The sequence below is a fragment of the Alligator sinensis genome, unplaced genomic scaffold (assembly GCF_000455745.1).
Source record: "Alligator sinensis unplaced genomic scaffold, ASM45574v1 scaffold219_1, whole genome shotgun sequence".
Taxonomy (NCBI): Eukaryota; Metazoa; Chordata; order Crocodylia; family Alligatoridae; genus Alligator; species Alligator sinensis.
The window spans coordinates 4907420-4922431 of record NW_005841866.1 but is presented as its reverse complement, the minus strand read 5'-3'; the positions used below and the strand labels follow the sequence as shown (position 1 = coordinate 4922431).

General features: G+C 41.9%; 2 protein-coding genes across 6 annotated transcripts in view; one reads left to right on the top strand and one right to left on the bottom strand.

Moving 5' to 3' along the window:
• VPS54 (VPS54, GARP complex subunit) overlaps positions 1–14056 on the top strand; it is a 68538-nt gene extending 54482 nt beyond the window's left edge. For 3 of the 4 annotated variants that reach the window (XM_025192338.1, XM_025192331.1, XM_014525922.2), the window contains 6 exons: positions 4803–4890; positions 6911–7032; positions 7147–7227; positions 10215–10322; positions 11273–11367; positions 12136–14056. In XM_025192338.1, coding sequence (XP_025048123.1) covers positions 4803–4890; positions 6911–7032; positions 7147–7227; positions 10215–10322; positions 11273–11367; positions 12136–12241 — 600 coding nt within the window. In that variant the 3' untranslated portion in view covers positions 12242–14056. Of the gene's footprint in view, positions 1–2908; positions 3101–4802; positions 4891–6910; positions 7033–7146; positions 7228–10214; positions 10323–11272; positions 11368–12135 lie in introns of those variants that run through there. The other variant, XR_003091873.1, reaches the window with a different exon arrangement.
• UGP2 (UDP-glucose pyrophosphorylase 2) overlaps positions 13503–15012 on the bottom strand; it is a 36627-nt gene continuing 35117 nt past the window's right edge. For both annotated transcript variants that reach the window (XM_006016755.3, XM_025192345.1), the window contains exon 10: positions 13503–14603. In XM_006016755.3, the coding sequence (XP_006016817.1) occupies positions 14496–14603 (108 nt within the window). In that variant the 3' untranslated portion in view covers positions 13503–14495. The remainder of the gene's footprint in view (positions 14604–15012) is intronic.

The window sequence follows — 15012 nt, the reverse complement described above, 5'->3', positions numbered from 1 at the left end:
CCCAGGGTAGGAGCCAGCACCACTTCCCTTGGAAGTTGGTTCCAGATCATAGCCGCCCTAACTATGAAGTAGTTCCTACGGATGTCTAATCTGAACCTACTCTCCAGCAACTTGTGGCTGTTATTCCTTGTTATCCCGGGGGGCACTAGGGGAAACAGGTCTCCCCCAAACCCTTCTGGTCCCCCCTAGTGAGTTTATAGATGGTCACAAGGTCCCCCCCCTCAGCCTTCTCTTGTGAAGGCTGAACAGGTTCAGGTCCCATAGCCTCTCATTGTAGGGTCTGCCCTGCTGTTCCCGGATCATGCGGGTGGCCCTCCTCTGGACCCTCTCAATGTTGTCCACATCCCTCTTGAAGTGGGGTGCCCAGAACTGGACACAGTACTCCAGCTGCGGCCTGACCAGTGTCACATAGAGGGAGAGGATCACCTCCTTGGCCCTACTTGAGATGCACCTGTGGATGCACGACAGGGTCCAGTTAGCCCTGCCGACCATGACCTCACATTGTCGGCCCATGTTTGTCTTGGAGTCAGTGATGACTCCAAGATCCCTTTCTGCCTCCGTGCTCTCAAGAAGGGAGTTTCCCATCTTATAAGTGTGTTGCCGGTTACTACTGCCCAAGTGCAGCACCCCGCACTTGTCCGTATTGAAACGCATCCTGTTTTTGTTAGCCCACCCTTGCAACCTATCCAGGTCTTTCTGCAGTCTTTCCCTCCCTACTAGCGTGCCCACCTCACCCCAAATTTTGGTATCATCAGCAAATTTGAACAGGTTGCTTTTCACCCCGTCGTCCAAATGATTGACTTGCATATTTAAGTGCTAATTACCAGGAATTATAATCAAAATAGTAGCAGATTCTGAACTGCAATGGAACCTTTAACATAATTTTGGAAAGATTGGGGGTACAGAACTCTTAAGCAAATTCCCGCTGGTAACCCCTCATATGTCATGGACATAGGACATGTTTATGCTGATTTTGTACACATAGGTACATTACACAAGGGTCTGGAGCAGTCGGATGTACTTCAGACAGCTGTCTTGAAGTAGTGGCACACAGTAGCCAGCTGTCATTGTGCCTTGCCACTAGGTGGCAGAGGAACATGGAGTAGCCTCTTGTCATGTGTGAATGGCTGCCCTGGGATAAGCTGTGGACAGAGGAACCTTACACCACCATGTAACATAGATCAGTGGAATGTTACCTCTTATTTTTCACAGGGTGACTCTTCTATGCATGTTGTCTGCTCCTTGTTTACACTGATAAAAATGGATTGCGTGTCCAAGCCCTAACTTTAAGTAATAACATACCCATGTACACAGGGGTGTAGGTTATAGCCGTGTTGGTCTAAGGACATAGGCAGACAAGGTTCTTTGGATGAATCTGATCTCTTTTATTAGACCAACTTAAATAGTTGGAAAACAATTATTAAGCAAGCTTTCGGGTTCAAAAACCCTTCGTTGGGCTAAGGAAGTTTCAGCAGTTGGTGTGTGCTTTTCCTGGATGGAAGGAAAAGGACAGGGAGAGCACACACCAACTGCTGAAACTTCCTTAGCCCAACGAAGGGTTTTTGAACCCGAAAGCTTGCTTAATAATTGTTTTCCAACTATTTAAGTTGGTCTAATAAAAGAGATCAGATTCACCCAAAGAACCTTGTCTGCCCATGTACACAGACAGGGGCTTTTCTTTCCCTGTATTCACCACTGAGGTTCATCCACAAAACTTACTAGGAATAAATTGTTATCTTTCCTGTTGGTACGTTTCTTTTCCATTGCCAAAATGTCATGTGCAGTTTATTAATTCCTATCTCTGTGGCAGCTAGGCAGGCTACAATTATAGAGATTACCTTAAAAATTAGCACAAACAAGAGCTAAAAGCAAAAGCTAATCATCATTCAAATGTTAAACCAAATAAAGACCTTACATGGTGTCAGTGAAGGTTGTTGAATTGTGGCTCTGACAGGCTGCCAAGGAAAGCAAATTCCAGAGGTGGAAAACTGATGGCAAAAGCCTCATCTCAGCTGCAGCCAGTCTGAACTGGGATATAGGGTGCAAAACAGTTGGTTACCAAACAATCAAATCCTAAGCCATTTTGGGCTTGTAAAATAACTGCTCACACCTTGAATTGTACAAGAAGGCAAACAGAAAGCCAGCTTGTGGGCACATGAGCAGATTTTGAGGCCGGAGTAGTTTTGCTGGTCTAGATTTTGTTAGATATTCTAGACAAAAGAGGAAAGAGCTTTTTTCCCACCACATAGCAATGTGTATGCTCTTTGTTACACACAGTCCACCTGAAGGAGTCTTACTCTGCTAGTGATGCAAACTTCTTCCCTGCCACTTTGTCATAGATCATCTGATGCCCTGGTAACAGCAAGGACAATGCAGAAAAAGAGTGTTCAGGAGTCTCTTAGTAATTCTGTAGCAGATGATTAAAACATTCTGCTTGGCAATCAGTGGACTGACTTGAAGACATGAATGAACTGACTTGAATGCTTGGATGCTGACTTCTGTCTGATTCAGAGATGTCTAGTTTGTGCCTCTCTCACAATCAAAGGCCAGAGGCAGTTCAGATTTGTTTGCCATCTGCCCCTGTCTGCAGTTCAGTGTTTATATTTTTCCATCATAATCCTGGTTCATGCAACTGTTTTTTAGGGGTAGCAAGAAAACTCTGTTTTCCATTGATTCCTCTCTTAAGAGGATTGATGTTCCTGAAGCTTTTTCTATGAATTGTTCCAGCCCCAATCACGCCAAAGTAGGGCAAATGGTAACTTAAGGGCAAAGGGGTGCTATATGATTCTTCTCAGGAGCCATAGAAAGGAATCTTTGTCTTGCTCAGGGAGGGAAAAGTCTTCAAATCTAAACTCTGGGTTTTACATCCTTATTTCACCATGCAACCCAACAACTGGAACTCCTCCAGAAGCATCTTCACAGAGATGGGACAGTTCTCTTCAGATATGGGTACCTGGCAAACTGGGCCATCCTCACTGATCATGGCCCCTTCAGGGACACCTTTAAAAATTCCCCTGATGCTTGGCATTACAATCCACATTTAACAAGAGAAGTTCCAGGGGCTCATCCCAGGATTTCAAGTGGATGAATGAGTTGTTTGGCAAGTAGATCGTTCTTTCTGTGTCTGCTTTTTTAGAGGAAAATCTCACACCCATGAGATCTGGCCCAGCAAAATTAGTTGCTTCCTCTTTTGTTTCCAGGTGGTACGGATGGTGATTCTTTTTTTTTTTTCCCAAAGCCCAAAATGTTCTGGGATATTCTGTGACATTGTCTTCACAATCTTGTGTCAGGTGGTGAAGAAGGATGGGACTCAAGTCACTTAGTCTTCCAGCCTGGGACTTAAAAGGGAAAATTAGTCAAGAAGAGGCCATTTATCATCTGGGGACTAGGCCATTTCCACCCCCTTTTCAGATGACAGCTTATGATATAAGATGGGCACTGGGACATTGGTGAATGGTTGGGGTCTTGTAGAGTCCTGTGGACTGTTGGAGAGAGTTTCTAGTATTTTTCTTATGATTTTAAGATCATCTCATGCCTTTTTGGCAGCACCTTGGAGGTGAAAGATGTTAACAACTGTGTAAAGCTGCCACCCACACCATTATAAAGAGAGCTACAGACCTTTGTATGCTGACAGAAGCATCTTTTGGTAGGAAAGATACTTCGAGTGGCCCCCTTTATCTAGATTAGTGCCACTAAGATAAATGTAGTTCCTGTAAAATGAGCCTTGCACAGCTCACTTGCCATAAATAATATTCCCATACTGCTCTCTGTGTCTCCTGTGTCCTGGGCTTTGTTGAGGAAGGTCAGGATCCAAATTGCTTTGGTGATTTTTCTGATAAGAACTCCAGTTTCTGTCCCCTCTAACATCACCCAGTGGAGCTAAGAGCTGGGTGTACACTAGGGGTGGGCAAAACGTGGCCCGCCAGGCCATTCTGTCTGGCCCACGGAGCCCCTAAAAAACTTAGAAAATTAATATTTATCTACCCCTGGCTGCCTGTCATACGGCCCTCGATGGCTTACCAAAACTCAGTAAACAGCCCTCCACCCAAAATAATTGCCCGCCCCTGGTCTACACAATGCATATTTACTCATCTAATGGGAACACAGCATGCCCATTTGGTATCATAAGCTGTCATCTGAAAGGGTGGTGGAAATGGCCTGGCCATTCTCCAAGCTCTTGTGACTCATCTGAACTACGACCAGTATGTTGCACAAGAGCAGCCCAGTCCAGATGTGTCAGCCTAAGGGAGAGGTTAGTCCCAGACATGAAATCATCATGTAGTAATTTACCATTCTTAATGCTCACTTCTTTTCTGATTCTTAAACCCCAATCTACAATGTAATCATCAGTGTAAACCAAGTAAAAAAAAGTTAAGGACTCAAAGTCCTCTGAAGTCAATGGAAAGTTCCCTTTTGATTTCCAGGGTATTTTAAAAGAACAAGTCCCCAAATCTTTAGAAAACACAAAAGGGGAATCGTAAGTGAGAGCACTGAAGTGTTTCCAGAGAAAGAAGCATGTAACTCCATGATGGGCCCTTCTGAGTGTAACAGATTATAACAATTTCACTCTTTCTCTTATGATGGTTCTGAAGTGCTTTTAACCTGTGTTACGTACCAGTCTTAAATGCCTAGTACCGTGCTTTCCAAACTTTTCCTCAGCATAACCCCTCACTCCCAGCCCACAGCCCCCCATCCCCACAAATCCATCCACTGATGTTGCGACCCCATTTGGGGTCATGATCCACAGTTTGGGAACTGCTGTCCTTGTGTAAGATATCTTTCATTTTTCTCTCTCTCATCAGTATTTCAACTCCAGAAGCTGCCAACTAGTGCTTGGAGCAGGTGCATTGCAAGTTGTTGGTCTGAAAACAATAACTACAAAGAATTTAGGTATGGCCTTTTCTATTTAAAATGTTAAATCTCATGCACCAGTTCAATAAAACACTAAATATTCAGAGATAACTTATAGCATCAGAGGATAATTATAATATTATGCAAGATATATATTAGGATCATAAACTTTGTCCAAGTGCCTTGGAAAATAACAGGGCTTCTTTCTTCATATTCAGGGAAAGTATGTGATGAAAACTTGCGAAAGATCTGAGGAATGGTTTTTAAATCTGTGTCCAGCTCATCGTTAGTCTGTCAAGTCACTTTAAATACAAATCTGTTATGTTACTTGAAGATAGAAGAAATCAATATGTTGGCTATGGTAGTCTATCAGAATAATTGACTTTGGAGAAAATTACCTTGGCACAGATGGGGGAGCTGTTTGCTGTTTGGAGTATGTAGTATCTCCTTTTTTAAAAGCAACAGAAGCCTGTCAGACTTAAATTTGTCCTTGCCTTACACTTGGGCATATGGGGCTCCATGCTTTCTGTCCTATCTATTGGGAAAGGTTGCTGTTTTTTGTTAAACAGTGGTCATATTCAACTCCAGTAGTGGCTGCATTTCAGTAGCAGGTGGAGGAATTTCTTTGTATTTCTCCACCATCTGCCCCCAGCTTTACTCATCTAAAACTCCTGTGACTGTCAGCGTACCAAGTGCAGAATGCCTTAAGGGCTAAAACCACAAAGGGACTTTTGCATCATAGTTCTGGACTCCAAGGTGTGTGCCACCTATTGGAATCCACTGCTCTGAACTAGGTACCCAGGCTTTCCTGTGCAATATGCAGAGACCATTAGAAGCCTAAGATTTTTTCATGTCATGTGGGTTATACCAGTTTACTGTCAGTGGTGAAGGAATTGCAGATCACAAGAATTGTGGTAGAAGCCATGAGGAGCATGTTTTTCTCCCTGGGTCATGCAGAAGGAAGTTAACTGACATATTCAGGGTCACAGGATTTTAATGGCAGGGGGAAGGACTGAACCTGTGTCTCCCAGATGCCAGGCCTGCACCTTTATCCCAGGTCATCCTACCTCCCTTGGTGCTTAAAAATAGAAATCACTTATTAAATTCCCTGATCTGAACCTTCAGGCTGGCTAGGGAGCTGCCTGTGCTGATTAGTATGAAATCTGAATGTGGGCTAAGTGCCTAACTCCATGCTGGAGAGAAGCACATCCCTACACTTGAATGTTCACAGCTGTGCATCATCTCCTTAAAGTAAGGAGGGTTGGGGAAAGCAGCAGGTGATGGTAGAAGAGCATCAATTTGAATCTGGGTCTCCTGTCTCCAGCCACTAGACCTGGAGATGTTCTTAGGTGAGTCTCTGTCACTCGCCTGCTGAAGCTGTTCTACTCTGTAAATAAGTGTGTTGGAAGGGGACCAGAGCCCTCATCAGCAGGCAGTGGAGTCATTAGCCCTCCCCGTGGCCAAATGAAAGTATCACCATTTTATTAAAAAGGAAACGGGACAGATTGAGGCATGCTCTAACCCTTGGGTATGGGGAGGCATCATCATCCCTGCTTTAGGGCAGCAGGCTCTGAAAGCACCTACTGCTTTGGGCCCTACAAATGAAAGAGGTGTGGGAGTGTCTAGTTTGAGAATCTTGTCAGGAGTCAGATGGGAGCTAGGTCTCTGACAACCTCAGCCATGTCAGCATCTGGGTGGTTCTGCAAATGTGATCCACAAGCAAAGATGTAAGCATCACAGAGGTTAGGTGGCAGCTGAGCTGGGATCTTGAGCATCTCAGCAGAACTTGAATGTTGAACTTGGGCACCTAGGCCCCCATGTGGATTTAGTCCCAAGTCCTTACCTTGCACAGTGTTCTGCATCTTTGCCATGAATGTCTATATGGTAGGAACAGGGGCTTTCATTTTTACTAGACAATTCCTTAAACTATAATTCAAAGACCATCTTCTGCCTTGGTAAAAATTAACATGTGTGTGCTGCATCTCTGATGCAGGCTACCAGAAACCATACTGATTGTATAATCTGTGTTTTTCTCCTCTTCTTGCATCCGGATTTCCAGCTCTCTCCTCACGTTGCCTACAGTTAATAGTACACTACATTCCCACTATCCGGGCTCATTTCGAAGCTCGGCTGCAGCATAAGCAGTTCAGCGTGCTCAGGCATTTTGACCACATCACTAAGGTAATTCTTTATACGCTGTCTAATTACAGTCTGTAAATTCTACTTCACATTTGTGCTTGGAGGGATGTGGATGCCATTAGATAGTAAATGAAACCCTATTTTTTTTCATTACAGGATTATCATGACCACATAGCTGAAATTTCAGCAAAGCTTGTAGCCATAATGGATAGCTTATTTGACAAACTCTTATCCAAGGTAATGACATATGGAAATAACTATATTCTCTCTAAATTGCTTTTAGATGTCTCAGTGTGTACCGATGAGATGTATCACACAGACTGTAAACTCTTCCTATATAGGCATTATTTAAACTTTAAAGTCCACACAGACACAAGGCCTTCCACTGTATTTGAGAAATAGATCATTGAAGGCTGGATGCATGCATGTGTCATTAAACTGTATAAAATAAGCACTGATCATATCTTGAAACTCTTTTCTTGATGCAGTACCTGTTTAAGCTTTCCTTGTTAAAGACAGTACCATACCTGGACGCTTACATGCTTCATCAAGCTGCCTGGCTTATCTGGGAAGCCCTATCTGGGGGATGACTCTGGAGGGTTACCATTTCCAGTCGTTTCTAGTCCTTGAGGACAAATCCTGTGCTTAGCTCCTCAATGCACTAAATAGCCTCAGTGGCTGCAAAACTAGATGCTAACGAGGAAGAGCCAGTGCCACATGACCCAGTGCTGTGATTCTGCAGTTTGAAAATTCCTGACTTGTGGAGAGTTTGTATGAGAGAGGGGATAGCCTGATGGATGAGCCACTTGGCTGAGGCCTGGGAGAGCTGTGCTCCATTCCCACCTCGGTGGCAGACTTTGAGAGAGTCTTCAGTTTCCTTTTATAAACCCTTTGGTAAAATGGGAATGGGTAGCACTTCCCTTTTAGGGCTTCTGTAACGGCAAATGGCATTTAAACTTGAGGCACTTAGATACTAAGTTAAAGGGGGTGGGGGTGTAAGTGCCTGCATTTGCTGAAAACTATATTGGGCAATTAACGTGCTCTGTGCTTCATCTGTCTAGGCTAAATTCTTCCCCCTTACTTACCTAGACTAGTGTACTCTGCAAATAGTCCTGTCGATTGCATTGGGACTGCTTGCAAGTAGGTGGCAGAAGTGGGCCCTCCATTTGGATGATTAAAAAACTCTATGGATCCTCAGGTTTTTTGTTTTTTCTTCAAGCTGCTTCATAAGGAGATGTTGCTTTGGAAAAAATTAATCTTCTAAGTGACAGATCTGACTGACTTATGAAAACACATTTATTATAGCAGGCAATTAGAATTCACATATTAATTGCCCCAAATGGAGTGGATTAGGGAAATCTAGTAAGTGGTTGAGAGTTTGAGCGATATCGTTTTAGGCACAATTATTCAACCCACGCCTACGCTATGTTTCTGCTTAACTGTGGTATTTTTTTTTTTTACTGAAGCTTTGGGAAAATGCTATGCTTTTTTGCTTCTCAAATGCTTCATTGGGTTGGCAAGTGTTGCTGTTGATGAGACAGGTCAGCTTACCAGAGAGGGGGAAGCTAAAAAGGGGCTTTTTGTGCTCATTTGTTTTGTTACATTCAATTAGATTGTAGAAATGCATTAAAAAAAGCCAACGCTGTCAAGGTAATGAAGTCCCAAATAGTACATTGCCCACCTAGAAAAGTACTCCTCCAGTTTGTACAGTGTCTTTCAGATTGTTTTTTATTCCCATGCCATGAAAATAAGGACAGGTGGATCCTAGACGGGGTTACGTAGAAAAACATCACAGCTTTAATAGTGGGCTTTTCCAGATTGTAGCTGACGTGCCTCCAGGTCAAGCCATCTTTCCATTTTCCCCACTCCTTTCCTGCTTGCAACTGTAGTACAAAATACTGGAAACCCTTTCTAGCAAACCCTCCCATTTGCAGCACTTATTGCCCTCTGTTGCCTCAGTAGCTTCAAATGACAGCACATAGTAATAGGTGCTGTCTCTGATAGGTAGGATTTTTGGGATTGGTCCCTTTGTCCCATGAGTTATTTTTTTGCGTTTCCTTTCTCAGCAATCCCAGTTTTGTCTCTCTTAAGCATTGCAAGCTGAATTGTCTGGAAGTGTATCAGACCCAGCATGAGCACATGTAGCTCTAAGTTCAGCAGTTTATAAACTAATACTAATTTCCGATGCTTTATTTATAGACCTTTCAGTGCTTTACAGTTCAGAATGAGAATTGTCTCCTTTTTTCAAAGACAAGAGCACTGAGAGAGAATACCTAAACCCATTTAAACCATGCCTGAGCTTGGAATGTACTCATATCCAGGAGATGGCAGACCAGGCTTCACTGCTGCAGCTGGGATGTTTCCTTTAAGAAAAGCTTTTAGAATCACAGTATGATCTCCTTCTGGGTGTGGGAACATAATGATGTTGTCCCCAAGGTAGCAGATCTCCTATTGTCTGGCAGCTTTCAGTAACATGTTTCTCAGGTATCAGTCAGTCAGTGAAAAGGTTCCTCTCATCTCATTCCCCCTGCAGCGTTCATCTTCGTTCTTTAGCACCTCTCCATTCTGTCAGTGGTTTTTACCACTTCCTTGGCATATGCTTAGCTTTCAGCAGCTCCAATCTTTATTTTTTTTGTCTTTGCCAGAACCTGACTTGCATGTTCTTGGAAGATTACTTTGTTCTCTCTTTCAGATGCATGCACTGGAATGATAAGGGGGCAGACATCCTAGGTAGCATTGTTTCCCAGTAACTGTGGAGAGAACACTCCTGCCAAAGAAAGCCTGGCCTAGCTCATATGACACATGGTGAAAGCACACATTTAGCTGTCATGTTAATCCTTCTCTCCCTGAAGTAGGAATAGTAGATGTAATGTGAAACAACTCTGAATAACGAGCAGAGAAGCAACCATACCTCATGCAATCACATGAATAGGGTGTGCAGGGGGCTGGGAGGAGAGATGCCACTTTCATTCCTGTTTATGAGGAAGTTAGCTTGATTATGAAAGTGCCAGCAATTCTATAATGTAAGTCATTGGGGCAACAGTAGCTGATCATGGACAAAGCCATTTTCTTGTAAATGATACTCAAGAACTTGTTCATGTGAGAAGCAGCCAAGAACACTCTCCTTTTGACCAATGTCTAATTGTTGCATAAGAAGATCCCTACAAAAACCAGTGCAGATGCTGGGAAGCAAGTGATCGATTTGATCTTTATTTTGTCACCAGTATGAAGTGAAAGCTCCTGTTCCTTCAGCCTGCTTCAGGAATATTTGTAAGCAAATGGCAAAGATGCATGAAGCTATATATGACCTCATTCCCGAGGAACAAACCCAGGTGAGCATAAGTAATTATTTTGAGTACAGTAACGGTATTGTACTGCTATTATCATAAATGCTCATTGACACCTGACCTTGGGAGACTTTCCACAAGCAAAAGAATCACTTCTGTGACTGTGTATGGACAGTGTATGGATACTATTGCAGTATGTTTGGTATAGAGCAAAACAAATATTCTGAGTCTTTCAGGGGCTGGGTACAGGGCAGTTGAGCATGGAAAACTGAACCTACGTGCTATGTGGCCCACTTTTACATCAAGCTCACACTTGATATCTAGATAGATATATCCTGAACACTGGCAGGAATTGTGAAATGGCAATAATTTGATCCCATGTGTAGTTGCTTCAGAGGATCTTAGAATTATTATTGAAATCTACAATAAAACAGCTCTAATAATGTTTACACTGAATTTAACAATGGATTGATTTCTCGTGTCACTGAATCTCCTGTAAGACCAGACTTTGCTCTTCTTTTAATGTTTGGCTACAGTTAGTGCTTTTGTAGATGCCAAGGCTGGGAAAGGTTGTTATGGTCACTTGGTTGCAATCTGCCTGCCATGATAGTAAGAATCTTGTGCTTTAGTGAAGGGTTTTACTTTGTTACAGAAGAAAGATTTATTGTTTTGCCCTTTTTTGGATGTGCTACCATCTTTAGCCCTAAGGAGCTTACAACTGAACTGCCAGACCTGACAGGCAAGTGATAGTCTTCCTATAACCCAGAAATGGGAAGAGGAGTTGGAGAAAAGACAGATTACAATGGTGGGTGGGCAGCTAAGTAATGTGCCCATCCTAGTTGTTCAAACATCTGGCTGCTGTTAGGTGTAACAATCACTTTTCTTTTCTGCAAGCTATATGAAGAAGGGAGTTTTTAGGCCTGGTAGGAATGAAGGGATGTTCCTTTACCTGTTTCTGTTAAATACAGTTTGCTTATTTTTGTGGTGTCTTTTAGATGTTATTTTTAAGAATTAATGCGAGCTACAAACTTCATTTGAAGAGGCAGCTAGCTCACCTAAATGTAGTCAATGATGGAGGACCTCAGAATGGGTATGTATGGGCACTTGTTTCAGTGCTTCACTGAGGCACTGATAAATTCCCCTGCTCTAATCCAAGTGCAAGTCTGCATTATAGTTAGAATGCAACAGATGTGCTGAGCTCTGCTGGAGGGGGCAGCTTGCCCTTGACCTTGGCACTACTTTTCAAGCATACAAGAAATATATAAAAGACAGAGCATCAGGAGTCTGGGTTCTTTCTTGCACGGCCACAGATCAGTTGTTGGGCTTTTGGATGCATTGCATTAATCTGTATCTGTCCTGTTGCCCTTCCCCTCTCTCCTTCCCTCCCCAGTGTACTTATAATAATCAGTATCTAAATTGCAAGAATGACATGATGTTTGAAGTTGGAAAATACAACTGATTCAGGGATATGGATTATGCAAGAAAAGCTTACATTGTATAGGGAGATTCCCTGCAGGAAAGTGCTTAGGTGGGGATGACTGCAGGAACCTATTGGAATTAGAAGTCCAACCTCCTTTAAGTTTGCTGGTCTATCTGAACCTCTTAGTTACAGAGAAGACAGCTGGAGCCAAAAAATCTGAGAGTTATTAGAGCACAGAAGTAATGTCATACTGACTGCTAATAACTCTTCTTATCCCAACTCAAAATTAAGTGATGGGGACCTCAAGGCCACAAGTTACCTCTGAATCAGCATGATCACAAACCCTAGTTATGTATAAGCCCACATCTCTTGCCTGTTTTTCTAAACACATTTGATTAAAAGTATGATGCTAATCTTGTTCCTTGTATTTCACTGTAGACTGGTTACATCAGATGTAGCGTTTTACACTGGAAACCTTCAAGCTTTAAAAGGCCTTAAGAATCTAGATCTAAACATGGCTGAAATCTGGGAGCAGAAGAGGTGATGATAATCCACTGGAAGCAGTCAGTTGGCTCTGACAAGAAAATGTCTTGCTTTCAAGGAGCTTGAAGCCTGTGAGGTGAATACTTAAGGCTGGAGGCCACGAGAGGACCTTATTGCTATTTGGGGAAACTAAATTCCAAGTGAGCTGCAGGGGTTGACCTTTCAGTGACCTTCAGCAAGAAAAAAAGTGATCAGCTGTCTGTGCAATGTTTTTCATTCTTTCTGGAAACAGACTCAGGTTTCTTTGGACCAAATCCAAAAGAACACATAGCTGTAACACAGCTGTAGTTGTCTAGAATGCTCTGTATATCTTTATATTAAAAAGATGCTTTGCATTTCCTCTAGTGCAATGGAAGTCACATGGTGTCCCACTTTAATGATGGTACAATATAAAATCTTGCAGTTGAACTCTGTAGAAAAATGTTTTTCTCTATGAAACTATGCTGTTCTAAAATTTATTTTTTTACAGATCTTTATACAAATAAACAGCTTTTGATTGCTTACATATAGGATTCAGATTTGTTAGGAAGCAGTCCATGTTTCAGGGTATTTCTCACTGCTGGGTTCTTATACTGCCACCAGGAAGATTTTTTTAGTAGAGTCTGGTTCACTTAAGCCATTTTCTAGTGGCTAGATTTGGAAGTGATAACTATTAGCACTGATCAGAAAAACATACTGGACGTAGTAATGTTCAGAAGTAGTATAAGGGCTGGTGTTCACATACTTCACATAGATACCAAACCCATCCTATTCATGGTGGAAGCAGAGTACCTCTTTGCAAGATCCATCAACAGTGGACTTTCAGTACTTTGCCAATTCCTATACACACAGGCCTGTCCCACCCACTTTTTTTTGTTAATTTTAAACACGGCATTAACAGTGTATATTTTAAGAGGAGGAAGGGACAGGGCAAGTGGTGTAGAAATAATTTTAAAATGAGAGGCTGCTGTACACTTGTAAAGCTACACCACTGCAGTACAGGGAGGTGTGAGGTGATGACAAACTAGTTTAATTTATTGAAAACTTGTTTTTAATACTACCTTTTAACACTGGAAGATACCAGTACTCAGTAAAAGTGCCTGTGTATTTCACCTCACAACTTTTTACCTAAACATAGTCCGAGTGCCTAACCTTGTGATGATTATGTACAATGGAATGGTCTACAGTGTTTGTGTGCCTATGGTTTCTTCAGACAGGCATGCTTATCTTAACACAACAGATGTCATTAAATGTCAATCAAAATAAAGCTATAAAAATCACACTTGTTTTTAAAGACCAACTTCTTTAATGATACAGGCCAGTGTTTTACTAAGCTTACAAAATAAGTTGCCTACGTGTAAATACAATAGAAGCATAAAGAAGTTTGAAAGAATGATCACCAGGATGAGTCTTATTTTAAAACGTACATAAATTTAGAAATAAGTTATTTTCATTTGGGTCAACACATGATTAGTATGAACATGAGCACAGTCAATATGATATTCTTTATGTTGCTTCAGAGAAGGGAGATCAAATTGAAGACATTAAAAAGGAGATCCACTCTTAACTAGAACATTCATACACAGAGGTATTCTCCTATATTCAATTCTTTGAGCAAGTTTGAATCGGCAACAAATCCAGCTGTCTTGCAAGACATAAAGGAGGTATTGACAAACTTACCCCAATCTGATTGGGGGTATATTTCTGATGTGATAGCATGGCATCTGTAAATGTGAACTATTAAAGTTATGTGGCGGTGAAGAAAGTGACTAGGACTATATAATACTTGTGAGCACTTGAAATACAGGTTCTTAATAGCTTACTTCCTGTAGTAGCAGTAGTGAAACATTTGGTTTTTAAATCAATGTCTGCCACTTACAGTTCATAAAAGTGTTACCTGAAGTAGCTAACCCTATTCCAAGGATATTGCTTCACAGCTTTGTTTTTGCAATTACAAGCAATTCAAAAACTATTCAGAGGCAAGCCTCAAACATCTCAGATCTGTTCATCTTGTCTTGAGACAAACAGTATATTGCACTTTAAAGATGCAATTAATAAAACCTTTAAAGACTGAAGCATTACTTCTGCACATCCTTTGCACTATGGTGTTTGCTTAAAAAAGGATAAGCATGGAAAACTACTTGAAATTAATACTGCAGGGTACAGTGAGATGACAAAGCATAGGCCCTCTGCATTTATTTCTAATGCTTGCAGGTTCTTCCATTGTGGGGCAGTTTCAGCACAATCTAGAGAGCTGAAGATGCCACGTCACTGACTTAGTGGTCCAAGATGCGGAGGTTGCCGGAGACAATTTTGTTCTCTAGTACTGCGCCAGGCGGGATGTCGATCCGGTCTCCATGATTTGCAATGATGATAACTGTTCCCTAAATTTAAGAAAAGAGTAAGCATTTAAGAACGTAACCCATTCTGTGTGAATTCTACTATAAAAGTGTCTGACAGGAGGAAGCAAGGTTTCTGCTGTTCACTGAACCTCTGTGCAATGGTAAAAAATCCTAGAGCATTCTCTAGCAGTGTTATAGTGGGCCATACTCTTTAAATTTTGATTTAAAAACTATGAAAAAGGTCTTTAACTATACAACTTGTTCAGCAACTAGAGTTTCAAGCCCACTAGCAACTTTATTCGAAACGTCTTTCCTCTGTGTACTCTTGATTCCTATCTGCATGCTTTGGGGACAGAAATTCACTGTTTATGATGTTGCAGCTGTGGACAACATGCCGTCACACTTCAAACTAGAGGCTTGGGGCCCAAAAGATGGGAACACCTGTGACTGC